The 15,220-nt window shown below is 36.6% G+C and overlaps 5 protein-coding genes across 5 annotated transcripts; 1 reads left to right on the top strand and 4 right to left on the bottom strand.

Annotated features, from left to right (window-relative positions):
• Nucleotides 1-1,558, bottom strand: GCK72_014505 (uncharacterized protein; the record flags this gene model as incomplete). Its single annotated transcript, XM_003108323.2, has 7 exons — nt 1-195; nt 241-499; nt 574-723; nt 772-908; nt 956-1,133; nt 1,178-1,331; nt 1,375-1,558. 7 exons carry the CDS (start codon nt 1,556-1,558, stop codon nt 1-3), a joined length of 1,257 nt encoding a protein of 418 aa, XP_003108371.2.
• Nucleotides 1,559-5,539: 3,981 nt separating this feature from the next.
• GCK72_014504 (uncharacterized protein) lies at nt 5,540-8,523 on the bottom strand (the record flags this gene model as incomplete). Its single annotated transcript, XM_053730319.1, has 8 exons — nt 5,540-5,663; nt 6,275-6,357; nt 6,417-6,527; nt 6,720-6,896; nt 7,139-7,240; nt 7,349-7,497; nt 7,548-7,708; nt 8,462-8,523. 8 exons carry the CDS (start codon nt 8,521-8,523, stop codon nt 5,540-5,542), a joined length of 969 nt encoding a protein of 322 aa, XP_053585091.1.
• A 2,818-nt stretch (nt 8,524-11,341) lies between these two features.
• Nucleotides 11,342-11,569, bottom strand: GCK72_014503 (uncharacterized protein; the record flags this gene model as incomplete). Its single annotated transcript, XM_003108103.2, has 1 exon — nt 11,342-11,569. The coding sequence occupies one exon, from the start codon at nt 11,567-11,569 to the stop codon at nt 11,342-11,344; it is 228 nt and encodes a 75-aa protein (XP_003108151.2).
• A 915-nt stretch (nt 11,570-12,484) lies between these two features.
• On the top strand, nt 12,485-13,945 carry GCK72_014502 (uncharacterized protein; the record flags this gene model as incomplete). Its single annotated transcript, XM_003108135.2, has 4 exons — nt 12,485-12,636; nt 12,683-12,817; nt 12,865-13,510; nt 13,556-13,945. 4 exons carry the CDS (start codon nt 12,485-12,487, stop codon nt 13,943-13,945), a joined length of 1,323 nt encoding a protein of 440 aa, XP_003108183.2.
• On the bottom strand, nt 13,587-14,905 carry GCK72_014501 (uncharacterized protein; the record flags this gene model as incomplete). Its single annotated transcript, XM_003108073.2, has 3 exons — nt 13,587-13,727; nt 14,428-14,625; nt 14,672-14,905. 3 exons carry the CDS (start codon nt 14,903-14,905, stop codon nt 13,587-13,589), a joined length of 573 nt encoding a protein of 190 aa, XP_003108121.2.
• Between the last annotated feature and the right edge of the window lie 315 nt (nt 14,906-15,220).

The following is a 15,220-nucleotide window of genomic DNA, read 5'->3' as shown; positions in this document are numbered from 1 at the left end:
TCATTTGACTAGAGAGGATGGAGGAATCGGAGGAATTGAAAAAGTAAATGAATGAACTGAATCAGAAACTATAGACTTTGGATAATAGGCCAATTGAGTGAGAAGTTGATGAGAATATGCACGAATTCCGAGAACTTCCAGATGAATTAGAGAAGTGAGACATGACAAAAGACACTGAATACCACGTGTTTGGATCTGGAAGGGGGAAAGTTTAAAACAACTTTAAGAGGGTGATCTCACCTTTAAACAATAATTGATATCCAAAAACTTCAATTTCGAGCAATTTGAGATTTGTTGGCAGATAGCATCATTGACATTTATCACTCCGCTCAATGATAATTTCGTCAAATTTTTCAAACTTCCGAGAAAAATCATTGATTTAATTGTGAGAGATTCACAATTATCAAGTGAAAGTTCTTCGATTTCTGAGCATTCTCTAATTATTAATGAAAGAGCATCGTCTCGTAATCCATCTCGATTGTTGATCAGGGATAAATGTCTGGAAAAGTTATAAATTTGAATTTAAATTAGGATTTTGAAAACAAAATTTATTTAAAACTCGAAAGGGCTCACTTGAGATTTTTTAATTTTGCAATTTTCTGGCAGTCCAAGAGGTTTGGAGAATAGGAAAGATCCAAATGAGTAATTGAGTCAGACATTGAAACGATGTGTTCCAAATCACAAGGAGAAATAAACGATCGTTGAAGAATGAGGGTTTTCAATCTGAAATTTCATTATCTTTCTAGACGAGGAACCTTCAGAAAATTTCACTTTTTGTCTTTCAAAAATGCTAAATTATCAATTCGAAGTGAGTTTCCAACAGCAATCGCCAAATGTTCAATTGAATTTGAAATGTATTGAAGTATTGACGGATCGACATGGAAATGACTGTTATTTAGACTTCTTCCCTGTAAACAGCTAGTTCGAAATTTCATAAAATCATAATAAAACTCACCGAAATCTCGAAATATTTCAACTTTGTGCATTTCTGGAAAAGTGTTGCAAATGACTTTCTGATTATAGTTGCCACATCCCATTCAGAACATTCAATCATTGAATTCGTGATGCTTATCTCCTCTATAGTATCTGGTAAATCTCCGAAACTTCCGATTGCTCCTGCTGAGATACGACATCTGAAAATGGAAATTCGTGTGTTGAAGATTGGAATTTGACTTACCTATCAATGTGAAGTCGTTTTAACTTTTTTGAATTTTCATTTATTGACTGCATTATTCTTCGTCTGATTTCCACGTCACTGGAAACTATGGCATATTTTGCATTGGCTGGACGGATTTTGAGATCCAGAGATTGTAGATTATGGGAGCATTGAGCTGAGAAACGGTTCATAATTCGAATCTAGATAACTTTTCTCACCAATAACTGAAGCAATTGCATTTGAATTTCGGATAGCCGAAGGACAATCCAATTCAATATCCAAATGTTTCTTCGATTTCAATGATTTACTGACTAAATTATCTATTTTTGTACAAGTTCTTCTCATTCGAATTGCATCTTCTACACTTAATCTATCAATTATTTCCAGCCATGCTTGATCCATTTTACCCTGGAAATCAAAAATAGACCATTTGAATTGGGAGAATGAGAAAGGGGAATGAAATGGAAACAAAGGGAATACGGGAGGAATCGTACCATGGAATGAATCATATTTTCAATCAATTTTGATGATTCAGAGATCAGAAAACTCAATCAATTCTTCTGTGAAACAGCATTTGACTTCATGAAAACATATGAGAAAAAGAAAATATCTGGAGGAAAGGACGAGAGAAAAAGAGATTTAGAGAGCTCGTTTGGAATATGGAAACTGGCGAAAAATGAGTTGTCGATCGGGAGTTTCGGAGATTCTGCAAAAGGAAAAGGGAGCAATTTGAGAAGATGATGTGCCTCCTGCTAAAGTGTGTAGAGCTCGTTTTGGACAACGCCGCCAGCCGGAAATGGGATAGCTTTGGTGCTGTGGTGCCACTTTATTTTTCGAAGGAAAGAAAAAGAAGAAAGATGAGGAGAAAACGGATGAGATGAAGTCAGAAATACTACAGATGTTGTTTCGAGATTTGAATTATTGAGAAAAAAAGATTCATGCTCTGGGAGAAAGTTATGAGAGAAAGAGGAAGAAACATGTGTTTCTGTGAATGTTTGAGTGTGAGAAGAATAGAAATAAATCCATCGTTTTCCAATTATCCAGAAAAAAACATCTAGGCAAAAGTGAGATTAATGCGGTTGGAACAATGGACATCATAAAAAAAGTTCCAGACTGAAATGTATTACCACAATTCCATTCGTTCATTTTTCTTTACAGAAAAAAAGAGATCCTGGAAAAATCTTGTGAAAAGCGAAGTACATGCTTCATTTTATTGCTTTTCGGAAGCATGTGAACTCAGAATTCTTCAACAAAGAAATTTTAGGTTTTTGAAAAAATGTTTGGTAGCCACGAATTTGAAACAAGAAATCATTTTCTTACAAAAAAGGAGTCAGCTCAATGAATCATCTAATGAAAACTATGAGAAATAAAAACAGAATTTATGAGGAATTTCAATTTTTCGTACAATCATTTTGTATTGTGAGGAATTGTATTGCTTATGAAAAATGTATGAAACGGAATAAGAAGATGAGGGGAAAATGAGAATTGGGGAGAGCTATTACTGAATTTGAAATTTGAATTCTCGCAGAAACAGAATTTTGAGCTTTTGGAAGAGTGACACTTTGTCAAAAAGTGTATGAATTTTGGATCACACAAGGTGTCAATTCGTGGACAGATTCTGATGAATTCTCACAAAGATTTGTAGAGAAAAAAGAACAGAAGAGTGTTGTTCTAAGGTTCTTTCTGGGAGCAAGTTGTATAAAAGACGAAGAAGAAGAAGTAATTGTTGGAGTATAGTCAATGGAGTAACTCTTCTTTTCCTCCAGTTTCCTGGGTAACCATTCCTTCTTTCTTTTCAAATGAAACTCCATTGCAACCTAAAGAAAACTACAAGACTCCCCCTTTCGTTTCTCATTTTTCGACTCAGGTTACCAGGTCATATATCAACAGAAAATTTTCTTTCGTGGCGTAAGTAACTCATTCTTTTTTCCCGTCTTCCGCATATACTAATGCCGCGCGTAAGACGACAACTCGTCTGCGTCTCATACCTCTTTTTTTTCAGCTGACTGACAAAAAGACAAGAAAAAGAAAAGAAAAGAAGAAGCCATTGGAAGGAGAAAGGACCGAAAAAGTATTGTCTCTCTCTCGTTTTCTCTCTTTGAAGAAGGTGTTTCAGTTGAATAGAAATAGAATTGACTTTCTTCTATACTTTTACTCGGAGAGACAGAAAAATTGAATTAGAGAGGAAACTGAAGAAGAATGGAACGGGTGCCAATTAGGCAATATGTGGCAGGTTTTGAACGGAAAAGAGCCGTGAGAAGAAGTGAAAACGGATATTCAGAAGTCAAGAGAATTAAGAGGAGTAAATGAAGTACCTGGAGAGAGAGGCAGGTGTCAAGAAGAAAGTGGAAGAGATCAAATGAATTTTGGTGTAAGATAATGGATTCCTGGAATAAGTGGAGAGTTGAATGAAGAGTTGGAATAAGTGTGGAGATTAGAAAATAAAACTATGAAGCACGTTTTTTACTAAAAGTCAGAATCTGAATTTTTATTTAGAGCTTGGGTTTCACTCTATTCACTCATTGGATCACCTAGTGCCTGCAAAGAATCAAGGAAATATTCATTTTGATGTAAATGGATTAACAAGAAACTCAATCAAACTTGATGGAGGTCTTTTTGACTGAATACCGTATATATTTTTCCAGAAACCGAATCTCATTCGAAAGTACTGTTTGCAGTAATGTTCAACGGTTCTAAAAGAATAACTTCTTGTTGAAAATACAAAGGAACACAATGTACTTTTAACAACTGCTACTTAACAATGAATAGTGTTTTGACTACCAGTTATAAAAGAAAATAGTTGATTGGCAACTGACAAACCGAGGCTTCTTTCCCCTGTTTTTAAACGTTTTCAATCACAAAACACAGCTTTTGTAGAGCACAAGAAATATCGAGTAAGTTTGTATTTACTTCTGGAAAATAGACATTTTGTGTCAAGTGAATGTTTGTTTTAGTTCCATTCAAACATACAGTAACTCAAAGAAAAGAAAGTAATCAAATCTATTTGTGAAATGAAGAAGGATAAGAAGAAAAGGGAGGAACCAGTCTGAAAGATGTAATCCCGAGATTCAATTGCAAAAGCTCACGGAGCAATGTAGGCAGTTGTCGGCAGGTGACAAAGTGTTCGGCTCAAAGAGAGAAAGAGAAAACGGAAGAGAAAAAGAGATGGATATCAGAAAAAGAGAGAAGGATGAAACGGAGATCTTATCAAGAGATATAGAGGAGAAGCAACTTTCGATGTTTCTTGTTTTTTGGCAGACAGCCAATAAAATGAAAATGAAATAAAAAACGACACCAACCCCCGACACAATGATGAAGATGATGATGATGACTTCCTATTTGTTCATGTGTGTTTACTGCGCAAACAATAGATTCACAATATGCAGAAAATCATGCGAATTTCAGTAGGAAAAACGTGAAAAAATAAAGTAGTAGTGAGTGATGAACAAGTTCAAAGTTGATTATTTGAGAATTGTCATGGTCGGAGAAAGATAATTCGAAAATGTAGTACAGTAGGATCATTTCTAGTATCAGAAATCTTCTAGGTCTCAGAATGAATTTTACAAAACGGGAATTTCAATTTTTACTTCTGGGGAGCGAGTTATGGTTCACAAAACTCAAACAGAAAACATAAATTGCTCTGTCCTAGGATTCAGATTCCTTCTAATACCGAAATTGAGTTTTCAACTTGCAAAAAGGTAATAATACTGAAGTAGGATCTGAAAAGTTTTGCGCCAGAGAAAACGTTGATAGTCAAATATTTGGAAATTTGAGAATGGATCTCAATAATACGTGAAAATGTAGTAATTTCTAATTTTAGATTCATTTTTCGGATTAGTAACAAAGTTGTTGAAAAAGGAACGAAAGAATAATGTAAGTGTCGATTCATGGATTCTTCTAGAACAGTTATATAAAATGAAAGAAACATGTGATTAGAATACATTAATTATGATATAGGAGAACTGGAACTGCGTCATTCGTTGATGTGCCCTTTCTTCTTCCTTTTTCTTCTTCTCCAGAATGCAATTAGATTGAGAAAAGAAGGGTGTTCTCTTCCAATCGGAAAACGAATTGTTCTGACAAGAATCAAAGTGTCAAAAATTAAGAAGTTCCTTTCCTCTCTCTCTCCTCAACACTATTCCTCACAGTCTCAGCTCCTGGCACTTACTCAAATAATGCCAAAGGTAAGAGGTGAGCCGACCGGTTGCGAATAGAGAAGAAGAGCGAGAGAGGAAGATTATTTGCAGAAAATGAGAAAAAAATTAACGTCTTTTTTATTGAACAGAAAGAAAATGGCAGAGACAATCTGAGAATATTAAAGCGAAATGAGATCAACATGCGAGGGGAAAGGGACAGTGAGAGATAAAAAGAGATTAATTAATTCTAGAGAGGTCCACTGTACTGGCAAGTTTGATAAGATTGCCCGATTGAAGTAGACAGAGAATTCGAGAGACCGTCCATTAGTTTGAGCTTGTCATTCGATGATGAGGAGAATGCCACTTGCGCTCTGAAAGACAATTAAATTGAATTTTTTTTCACTCAATTTTCGATTGATGGTAAGTTTTACTATCAAAGTACTATAATGCTTCAGAATTTCTGGGGCGTGTAGAAGTTGCAGACTTTTGAATGGACCTGAGTTTAACCCATAAAGAAGAATGCTGTGGAAATAATCGTCCAATCGGATACTGCGAATCAAAAACTATAATTCAACACGGAGCCAGCAGCCAGTATAAAAACAAAATCTTCCAAGCTGGTCTGTTTCGGAATTCATTGAAAAGTTAAGAGTGCTTGGTAGAAATTTGATTTCAATACTTCTACAGTGGTCAGTATCAACAATCTACGTAAAATCCGTAATGAAATTGGAAATTACGAATTGGATTCCTAATTCTTCTTAACGTAAGAAATTTGAGAAAACTTGACTACAACTTGTAATAGTAAAAATACCATTGTGCTTGACTATCTTTCACCGAAAAATTATCTTATTCAAATTTTTTGCTACTCTGATTAGTGCGAATGGAATCATAAGTCCTTCAGAAGGCTTTTCAAATCTAGAAATAACGGTGCCGCATGATTGGAACCTTCAAAATGTCAGATGAATCTTAAAGACAAAAAACTCACGCTGGCAATGGAGTTAATCCAGTTGATACAGAATTCGAAAATCGATTCGTTGCAGTTGATGGAGAAATGGGAATCGCTTGAAACTGAAACTGTTCCTTCATTTATTCAGATGATTATTTCCATTCCAGTCACTAATTCTTACCTGTGGTTTAATCTGCCAATTGAATTGATTATTTCTCGAATAATATGGATTCTGTTGCCATGTTCCACCGTATCCGTAGAATGAAGAAGATGCGACAGCAGATTCATCAATCTGAAATTTACTAAGTTCTTGATTTCAAAATTCCCCATAACTAAATATATATTTGAAATCAAGAAAGAATGCTTTTCTTCTCTCTTCGAATGATTGTTTATGACATAAGAGGCAACATTTCTGGCGAGAAGACGAAAGAAAAATGAGACATTTGGTATATAAACAATTGAAGTGGACGAGTCTGCCACGTACCTGACTACTCCCTTGTAACAGATTCGGTGGAAATGTATTCTGAAGTGACCCGAGTGGATCTAAACTTTGAGTTGAAACAAGTCCTTGTCCCGATGCTTTTGATGTTCCTTGTCCATTGTCAATCACATAATTTCGCTCTCTTTTTCTCCATTTGGCACGACGATTCTTGAACCAAACCTGCAAATACTGACGTCTTCTTTTAAATTCAATTAGCACTACGGCTCTTTTTCTCCTTATTTTCTCATTACAATACTTTGTTATTCTTCTTCTTCTTCTTCTTCAAACCCATTTTGTGTTTCTTCATTCAATGTGTCTACGGTAATTGGCAGATGGTCATCACATTCCAAACATGGTTTTATGACCGAAACACATTATTCAATGAATGAAACAAATCATTCGACACCCAAAAGATAACTTACTCGAACTCGAGGCTCTGTTAAACTGATCCAAACTGCAATTTCTTCTCGGCAAGCCATATCAGGATAACGATTACGGGCGAACCAGTTTTCGAGTTCAGTCAACTGAAAGAAAATTTCATTGTTATTGGAGGAAAATACACGTTATACGGAATCTGATAAAAAGGGATCAGATTCCATTGATTTAAATATCAATCATCAATAAAAAATTACCTGATGACTGGTGAAATGAGTCCTTTGCCTTCTCGGTTTCTGTATCTTCCCTCCGCTCGTGCTCCCATTTCCAGAAGAATCTGCTGGACTTGTGGAGTCATTATGATCATCTGAGTGCTCTTGTTTCACATCGAGAGAGATTAACTCTACTGAAGATATGTCATTTATAAAAACAGAGTCTGAAACTAGAGAAACTTACGTTTTGGAAGTTTGCTTGCGAGATCCGATGGTGGTAGCGGGAGTGAGTAGTTGAATGCATACGGATTATGTGAAAGAGGTGCAAGTGATGAAGATAATGTTTGTTCGGGAAGAAGTGATTGATGATCCAATGATCCAACACATAAAAGCGAGTTGGAGAAACTGAAAATGTATTTATATTGATTTCCGATTGGAGTCGACGATAAGATGGGCAACAAGAGTCAGTCTAGTTTTGGAAACTTATTTGCAATCAAGAACTAGTTTCTCAAAACTTCAACTACTTTTTGCAGGCCTGTCAGAAGAAGTTGATTCCATAGTTATATTAGCTTCTTTTTAGTGCTTGAACTGACGTTTTCCATGAGTTACATTTCATACTATTTCGACGATACCTACTTGTGAGGAAAATAAGGTTCTACTCTAGTTGAACGTCATTTTCAGACCAAAAAGACTTTCCTCCGTAAATCAGAACTGTTTCTAATCAGATCAAGGATGCCTCACAGATTGATCTGATTTTTGGATTGAAGACTTATAGAGAATCTCCCGGGAGAATCTGATGCCCAACAACCATACCTACATGATAAATGGTACCAGTAATCAATAGAACAAGCCGATTCAGAGTCAGATGAATTCTGCTTACGACACTTTACGAACTGTCTAAAACTAGTTTTGGTTCCCAGAAAATCAGTAAGGGGTGATTCGAAATGGTTACTAGATCTATCTATTCAGGATAACATAAATCTGAAACTAAAATCAAGATGAGTGTAGCTAGAAGTTCAAGATTCCACTGATCAATCTTATTTCTAGTCACTAGAAATAATAGGGAGACTACTACTTTTTCATCGGTCTATGAAATGGGGAACAAGGAGGAAAAGGGGGAATTAGGAATAGAAGAAAAGTTGTAAAAATAAAACAAACCGATTATGGGGCTGCTGCTGCTGCTGGTGAAGAGCAGTCAGTGTGGCCGTATTGTCATCCATGTGTTGCTCTTTTCTGGAGTCTTCTCAATCCCCAAGGATTATTACCGTCTTACGCAAAGTCAGTGATCGGATTAATTGGAAGCAAAGAATTTGATCCTCGACGACTCGTCGACACAGAACGCTGTGCTCTTCTTCTCCTTCTTCGTATTCTCCTCCTCCTTTCTTTGTCTTTTTCTTGGAATGCTGCGTCCTACTGTAGCTCCGCCTACTGCGTCTGGGAAGGTCCTATTGCTCTCACACCCACATATGGTAAATGGCAGCCGACTGCAAAGAAGAGTATGATGATGCATCAAAATGGGATTAGAGTCACCGACAAGGAGAAGAAGAATCAGTAGAAAGAAGAAAGTAGATGGGTACGGAAGAATTTTGGGAAAGGGTACGGTGTCTAATGGGACATTTCGAAAAATGATGAAGTACTGCTCCAGAATGGAAAAGAAAATAGAGATTTTCATTTTCGATAAGCAGAATATTAGTTACGGTAGTTAAATGAGACAGCAAAGAGCACATTTCAAAATGGGAATTCTGATTGAAATATAAATATGTATTTGGAGTGTTCGATTGGAAAAGTATATTTTAATGGAAAAAAACATAGTTCCATCTGGCAACAGAATTTTTCACAACGAGATTAATAACTTCAAAAATTATTAGCGGTGAAGAGAAGAGCGAGGTAGTAACAATTAAGGTTTGAGTTTTGTAGTAAAATTCAGTAAGTCAGATGCCTCGTATATGGTTTTAAAAAAGATTTTTTGGTTTTCAGAGTTTTGATCTATACGGTTAGTTCCTTTCTTTCAGAAGGGAATACTTTTTCCAGGATCCTGATTTGATCTCTAGAAAATTAATTAAAATTAGTAGACTTGCAAGTCAAATAGCTGAATGTTCTTTTCAAGATTTCAGATTACGTTGGTATCGTAGTTTCTTCTGAAGTTTAGGGTTGGTATTCAGAAGTCTGTGAAGGGTTTTCACGGTTTAACAGAGTAATTTAATTACATGGTACGGCAAAAGATATATGCAGCGTCGAAAATCAACTTTTGAAATTAAGGTCTCATCAATGGAAACTTCAAAAAAGTCGAACAATGTAGTGTAAACTCGAATAATAAGGATTTCTCTTTTCACACCGTGTGCTCTCGAAGTTTCAATTTTTAGCCCAAAATTGGCATTGTCGTTGGTGATATGAAACTGTGCAAAAATATAGCATGTTTTTTTAGGGTTAAGCTCTTGACAAAAAATTGAGCACAGTTCAGTTCTAGATCTTCTATTTTTTGAGTTTTCCTAAAATGTATCAGCTAATTCGAGGGAGATATTACAAAAGTTCCAAGCCAAAGTTCCAAGTCAGGACCACTTCCTTAGAAGCTCTAAAAAAGAGAATTTCTTCGATGTTCAATATCTCTATCTAGAGTCAAATTAGCCCAGATTTTATTAACAGGAATTGTGATAGCAGTTGATATGCCCTTTTCATATTAGTTCAACAGTATCTGAGAACTTTCTATCTGTTTTCAGAATACTAGAGGGCAATAGATATTTTCCAAACAAGGGATTGTATTTTTGTAACTAATTATATTGTTTGCTAGATTTATCCGCTTTAAACCAAGAAAGTTTTCAGAAGTTAAAAAGAGACTGCCACATAATTCACCCATATTTCTATGAAACTGAAAAATTGGTGCGATAATGGTTTTTGAATAGAAATTACTTTCTAAAAACGTTAGCACGATCAGAATATACGAAACATTTCTGAAGGCATGGAACTTATAGCCTACAGTATACAACTAACTACAACTCATGAAGAATTCTGAATAATTTCGTTCCATCTGGAAACTCATGAATCAATACAGTAGGATAACCAACAGGAAGAAGGGGGGCTATGGTGACAGACGGTTGTTCCGGTTGTCTGTGTGAGCAAGCGAATGAGAAGAACGTAACAGAAAGATATCTTCACATTAGAGTATTGCACCTTAGAAAGAAAAGACATCCGGTTTCACCTATGTTCTCACTATTGTGATAACACAATTCTCATGAACTCTACGTGTTCTCACTGTACTGTCATTTCTCATTTCACCTTCCTTTGATACCTTTGTACATGTCACACCTGTCTATTGTTATTTCGCATCTGTTCTGGCAACTCGCTTACAGATGGATGACAACGAGTAAAAAGAGCCGAAAAGAAATAAGACTGTCCATTGTTTATGTTGTGAAAATGTGATGATTGAAGACATTTTGGGTATGTGAACCAAATAGAAAAAAAAGAAATAAAAAAGAGAAACAAAACTACTGAAAAAGTATAACTGGAAGTCATCTCAATTTCCCAATTTCCGTTCAATTTCCCGCATATTATGTCATTTGTCAAATATTTGGCGGAAAAGAGAAATTCAATATTGAAGAAGTTTTATCAGAAGAAACCATCTTTTTAGCGCACCGCTTATGCATTTCATTCCCCGCTAATTTGTCACTTCTCGTTGCTTTTCCTCTTGCGTAACTCGTCCATATGCCGACGTCCCATCTGCCAAAACAAATCAAAACTGTCATGATTCGGCGAAAAAAGAGGAAAGAAAAGATGAGAATTCATGAAGATTCATTTCTATGGATTCTCCGTTTTGTATGCGGAAAGTGTGCATGATTCGAAGGATATCTTGAAACGAGATCAGAAAACTTTAAAAGTCATCAATCAGAACTTGCAGAACTAATTAAATAAAATTTCTGATTGCTTATTCAGTTAGAAATTACAAGATTTCGCTGAAAGTGTGAGAAACTCCTTAGGGAGAACCATTTTAAAATATAATTTTTATTGAAATTAATCTGAAGAAAAAAAACCAACAACGAGCAATTATTTCTTGAGTAAATCAAGAACTCCAAGCTTCGACACCTTTTCCACATTTCTGACTGTGATGGAGATCCGAGTGTCTCTTTCCAATCTCTTGTTCGCCAACTCTTCCGTGCAGTTGAACACTTTTCCTGGCTCAACAAGATCTGTTTCTCTTTCAGCGATTCCGTGAAGCATTGTTGTATACGCATGATCCGTCATTATGAAGAGACTTCGTGGCTCCAGAAGCATCGAACCGACGTATCGTTCCTCCTCACTTCGAGATGTCTGCAAAGAAGAAAATCATATGTTTATCAGTGTGAGGGGCGGGATGAAAGGGAAGTCAAGTTCAAAGAAATCACGCGGAAAATAGTGTCATACTCAACGAGACGCTGAATGAATCTGAATGAACCCGTCGTCATTGTATCGTTCTTTGCAGTTCATCACCAGTTGACATAATTTTTTGGTTCTCGATTCATATATTTGCCATTCCATTACCATGTTTGTTAAATGTGTTTGACGGTATGATCTCTGGCATGTCGAACTTTTTAGAGACAGTCTCATAAAACCAATAAATATATTGAAAAGACAGCCCTGCCATTCTTCAGTTACTGGACGTTTTCTTTCTTCCTGATGACTTTTTCAAACATTCTGTTTTCAGTACAGTAACCAGACGTCTTTATTTAATTTCGTTGATTCTAATCCCATTTGAATTTCAAGTATAAAATGTTACCATCCTAATCAAATCTACAGTCAGTCGCTCACCGATGTCTTGTTCGAAGATCATTAATTTTCCCAAACAGTCACTGTTGTTTCAAAATGTTTTCTTGTCTTACAGTTTGACGAATATGACTCATAAACGAGCTGGTAGATCCATTGCATAATCAATAACCAGTTGACGAAGTTTTATTTCCCATTCCTACAGTAATTCTCTCTTATCACATGCTGCCGACACTAAAGTACCCGAATTGGTCATTTTATGTTTTGCGAACTGATTGGCCTTCAACGGATGGTAGATGAACCTAGCGAACCTATCGTTGGCCGATCTTTGAATTCGTCATTCTCTTTCTTCTTTCATATTCTATTTTTGATCTCACTTCTTATTTGAAAATTTCAGAAAACCTTCCAAAGCTTTTAAAAATGACGATAAATTATAACAAAGAGATAATGACATCCCATCCGTGGACATTCTTCCTGCTCCTTTTTAAATGGAAAGGATCAATTTGGAAGGCTGTTTACATGGAAACAATTATTTTCTTGATTTGTTATGGAATCATATCTGTTATTTACAAAACTGCAATGGGCGAATCCAGTCAGCGGTAAGTGACGTGGTTTTGAAAATACCAAAAACCTCATGTTTTACAGGGTTTTCGAATCGGTGGTACGGTATTTTGACAAACGATTGTCGTATATTCCATTGGAATTCGTCCTTGGATTCTTTGTGACTACTGTAGTCAATAGGTGGACTAAACTTTATCAAACAATTGGCTTCATTGATAAGTAAGTGTTACAGTTATACGGTATCCATGTTAAATTATAACTTTCAGTGTTGGACTAATGGCAAACCTCTATGTACGAGGAGCAACCGAAAAAGCCCGGATTTATCGTAGAAACATTATGAGATACTGTGAATTGGTTCAAGTTCTCGTTTTTCGTGATATGAGCATGCGAACTCGTAGACGTTTTCCCACAATGGAAACTATTGTAGCCGCAGGTTTCATGAACAAACATGAATTGGAACTGTACAATAGTTATGACACTAAATACAATAGCAAGCTGGGAACAAAATATTGGATTCCTGCTAATTGGGCATTGTGTATGACCTACAAAGCTAGAAAGGATGGATATATCGAAAGTGACTATTTCAAAGCTCAATTGGAAGCTGAGATCAGGACATGGAGAACAAATATCGAATGGGTTTGCAATTATGATTGGGTACCATTACCACTCATGTATCCCCAACTCGTATGCTTGGCTGTCAATTTGTATTTCCTGGTATCAATCGTCGCCAGACAACTCGTGGTCGAAAAACATAAAATAGTAGATGAAGTAGATGTATACTTTCCTGTTATGACCTTCCTTCAATTCATTTTTTACATGGGATGGCTTAAAGTAATTGATGTCATGCTGAATCCGTTTGGAGAAGATGACGACGATTTCGAAACGAATGCATTAATTGATAGAAACATAACGGTAAGTGATGGTTGATCGAATTGATCTACAAATCAATCGGTTCAGATGGGTCTGATGATTGCTGATAACCCGATGACTACGCCTGATCTTCGGAAGGATCCGTTTTACGATGAAGTGGATGTACCTCTTCTATATTCAGAAGAGTCTTCACACATTCCAAATCATCATTATCATGGTTCAGCGTCAGAAGTTGAATTAGAACAACGAGGGAATGCACCTGTCATGATGATGCCACATTCACAGTCGGCAGCAAATTTGCGGCGAATAATGTCATTCAAATCGGTTGATGAAGAAGAAAAAGGAAATCCTTTTTCAATGTCTCATGACGATTCTAGAATGAGAAACTGGCGAGAAGTAAGCCTCGATTCCAGTTTTTTAGCTGACCTTAATGAAAATAAGGAATGGAAGATACCGACAAATCCACAGAAGTTTTAATCATACTTGCAAACCGGGCCGAAACGGGCCGACACGGGCCGGGGCGTAACTCGCTTCAAACTCAATATTATGAGCTCAAAAATATACCAAAATGTAGATCTCGACGAGTTCTATCTCCGTGACCCACTACGGGCCGGATGGCTATTCGTTATTGTGCCGCGGGCCGGGAAAAAGTGCCAAAAACGCGAAAATGGTCAAAAAAGCCATTCTAGTCCGGCCCGCGGCACAATAACGAATAGCCATCCGGCCCGTAGTGGGTCACGGAGATAGAACTCGTCGAGATCTACATTTTGGTATATTTTTGAGCTCATAATATTGAGTTTGAAGCGAGTTACGCCCCGGCCCGTGTCGGCCCGTTTCGGCCCGGTTTGCAAGTATGGTTTTAATGGATGATTCTAACTTGCTATTAATTTTAATTATGGGTAGTGTGTTATTTTTTGAGTATTATTTCTGTGAAATAAAAATTTTGAATTCAATTCTACCTGTGGATCCACCGGCTCGTACATATCCAGGAAGCAATGCGAACCGACCGTCAGTGTCGTAACGATTCGGTGAAACGCGGGCCCATCAGTATGTGGCATGATTCCTTGCCCTGGTTCATACTCGTTCACCAGTACGTGATTGACCGGATTTTTGAAGATTTCGAGGTCATTTATCTTCGTCATCAAATATTTGAGCTCCTAAAAACAATAATTTTTGATTTATTCGAACAGAATTGCAACCAACCACTGGGAAGTCGTCAGTTGGAATTAGAGCTGACTTTCCAACAACTCCTCCATAGTTTTGAAGACGTCTGTTAGCCAACACACGCCACTTCGGTTGGGGTGCATTTTCGATGCATGATTTGTACAAGTTTTCTTCATCTTCATCGATCCAATTCGGAATGTAGATCATTGTGGGCGGGGCTCCTCGAACAATGAACTTTTGTATAGCTTCCGGGAACTGTTCAGCACGGGACATCTAAAAAGCCTTTTTTTTTAAGTTGGGCGAGGGCGTTACGACGAAAAATGAAAATTAGCACAGTCCACTCTGGGAAATCGATGGAACGATGCACGTAAAATTGGCTAAAAAGTCGAAGATATTGGTCTGTTATGAGATTTACATTTCCGATTGAAAAATTGCGCAACTTTTTTGATTTTGCATGTACTCTTTATTAGATGAGGACGAGTTTCATTGTGTGTAAAATACAGTTTGTAAAACAGAACATATAATGTTACAAACGAAATAGAGTAGTAGTGTTTTGGCAGGAAATATATTAAAGCGAACGGAAGGGGA

Source organism: Caenorhabditis remanei, chromosome IV, assembly GCF_010183535.1.
Source record: "Caenorhabditis remanei strain PX506 chromosome IV, whole genome shotgun sequence".
Lineage (NCBI taxonomy): Eukaryota > Metazoa > Nematoda > Chromadorea > Rhabditida > Rhabditidae > Caenorhabditis > Caenorhabditis remanei.
This window is presented reverse-complemented; position numbering and strand designations above follow the sequence as displayed.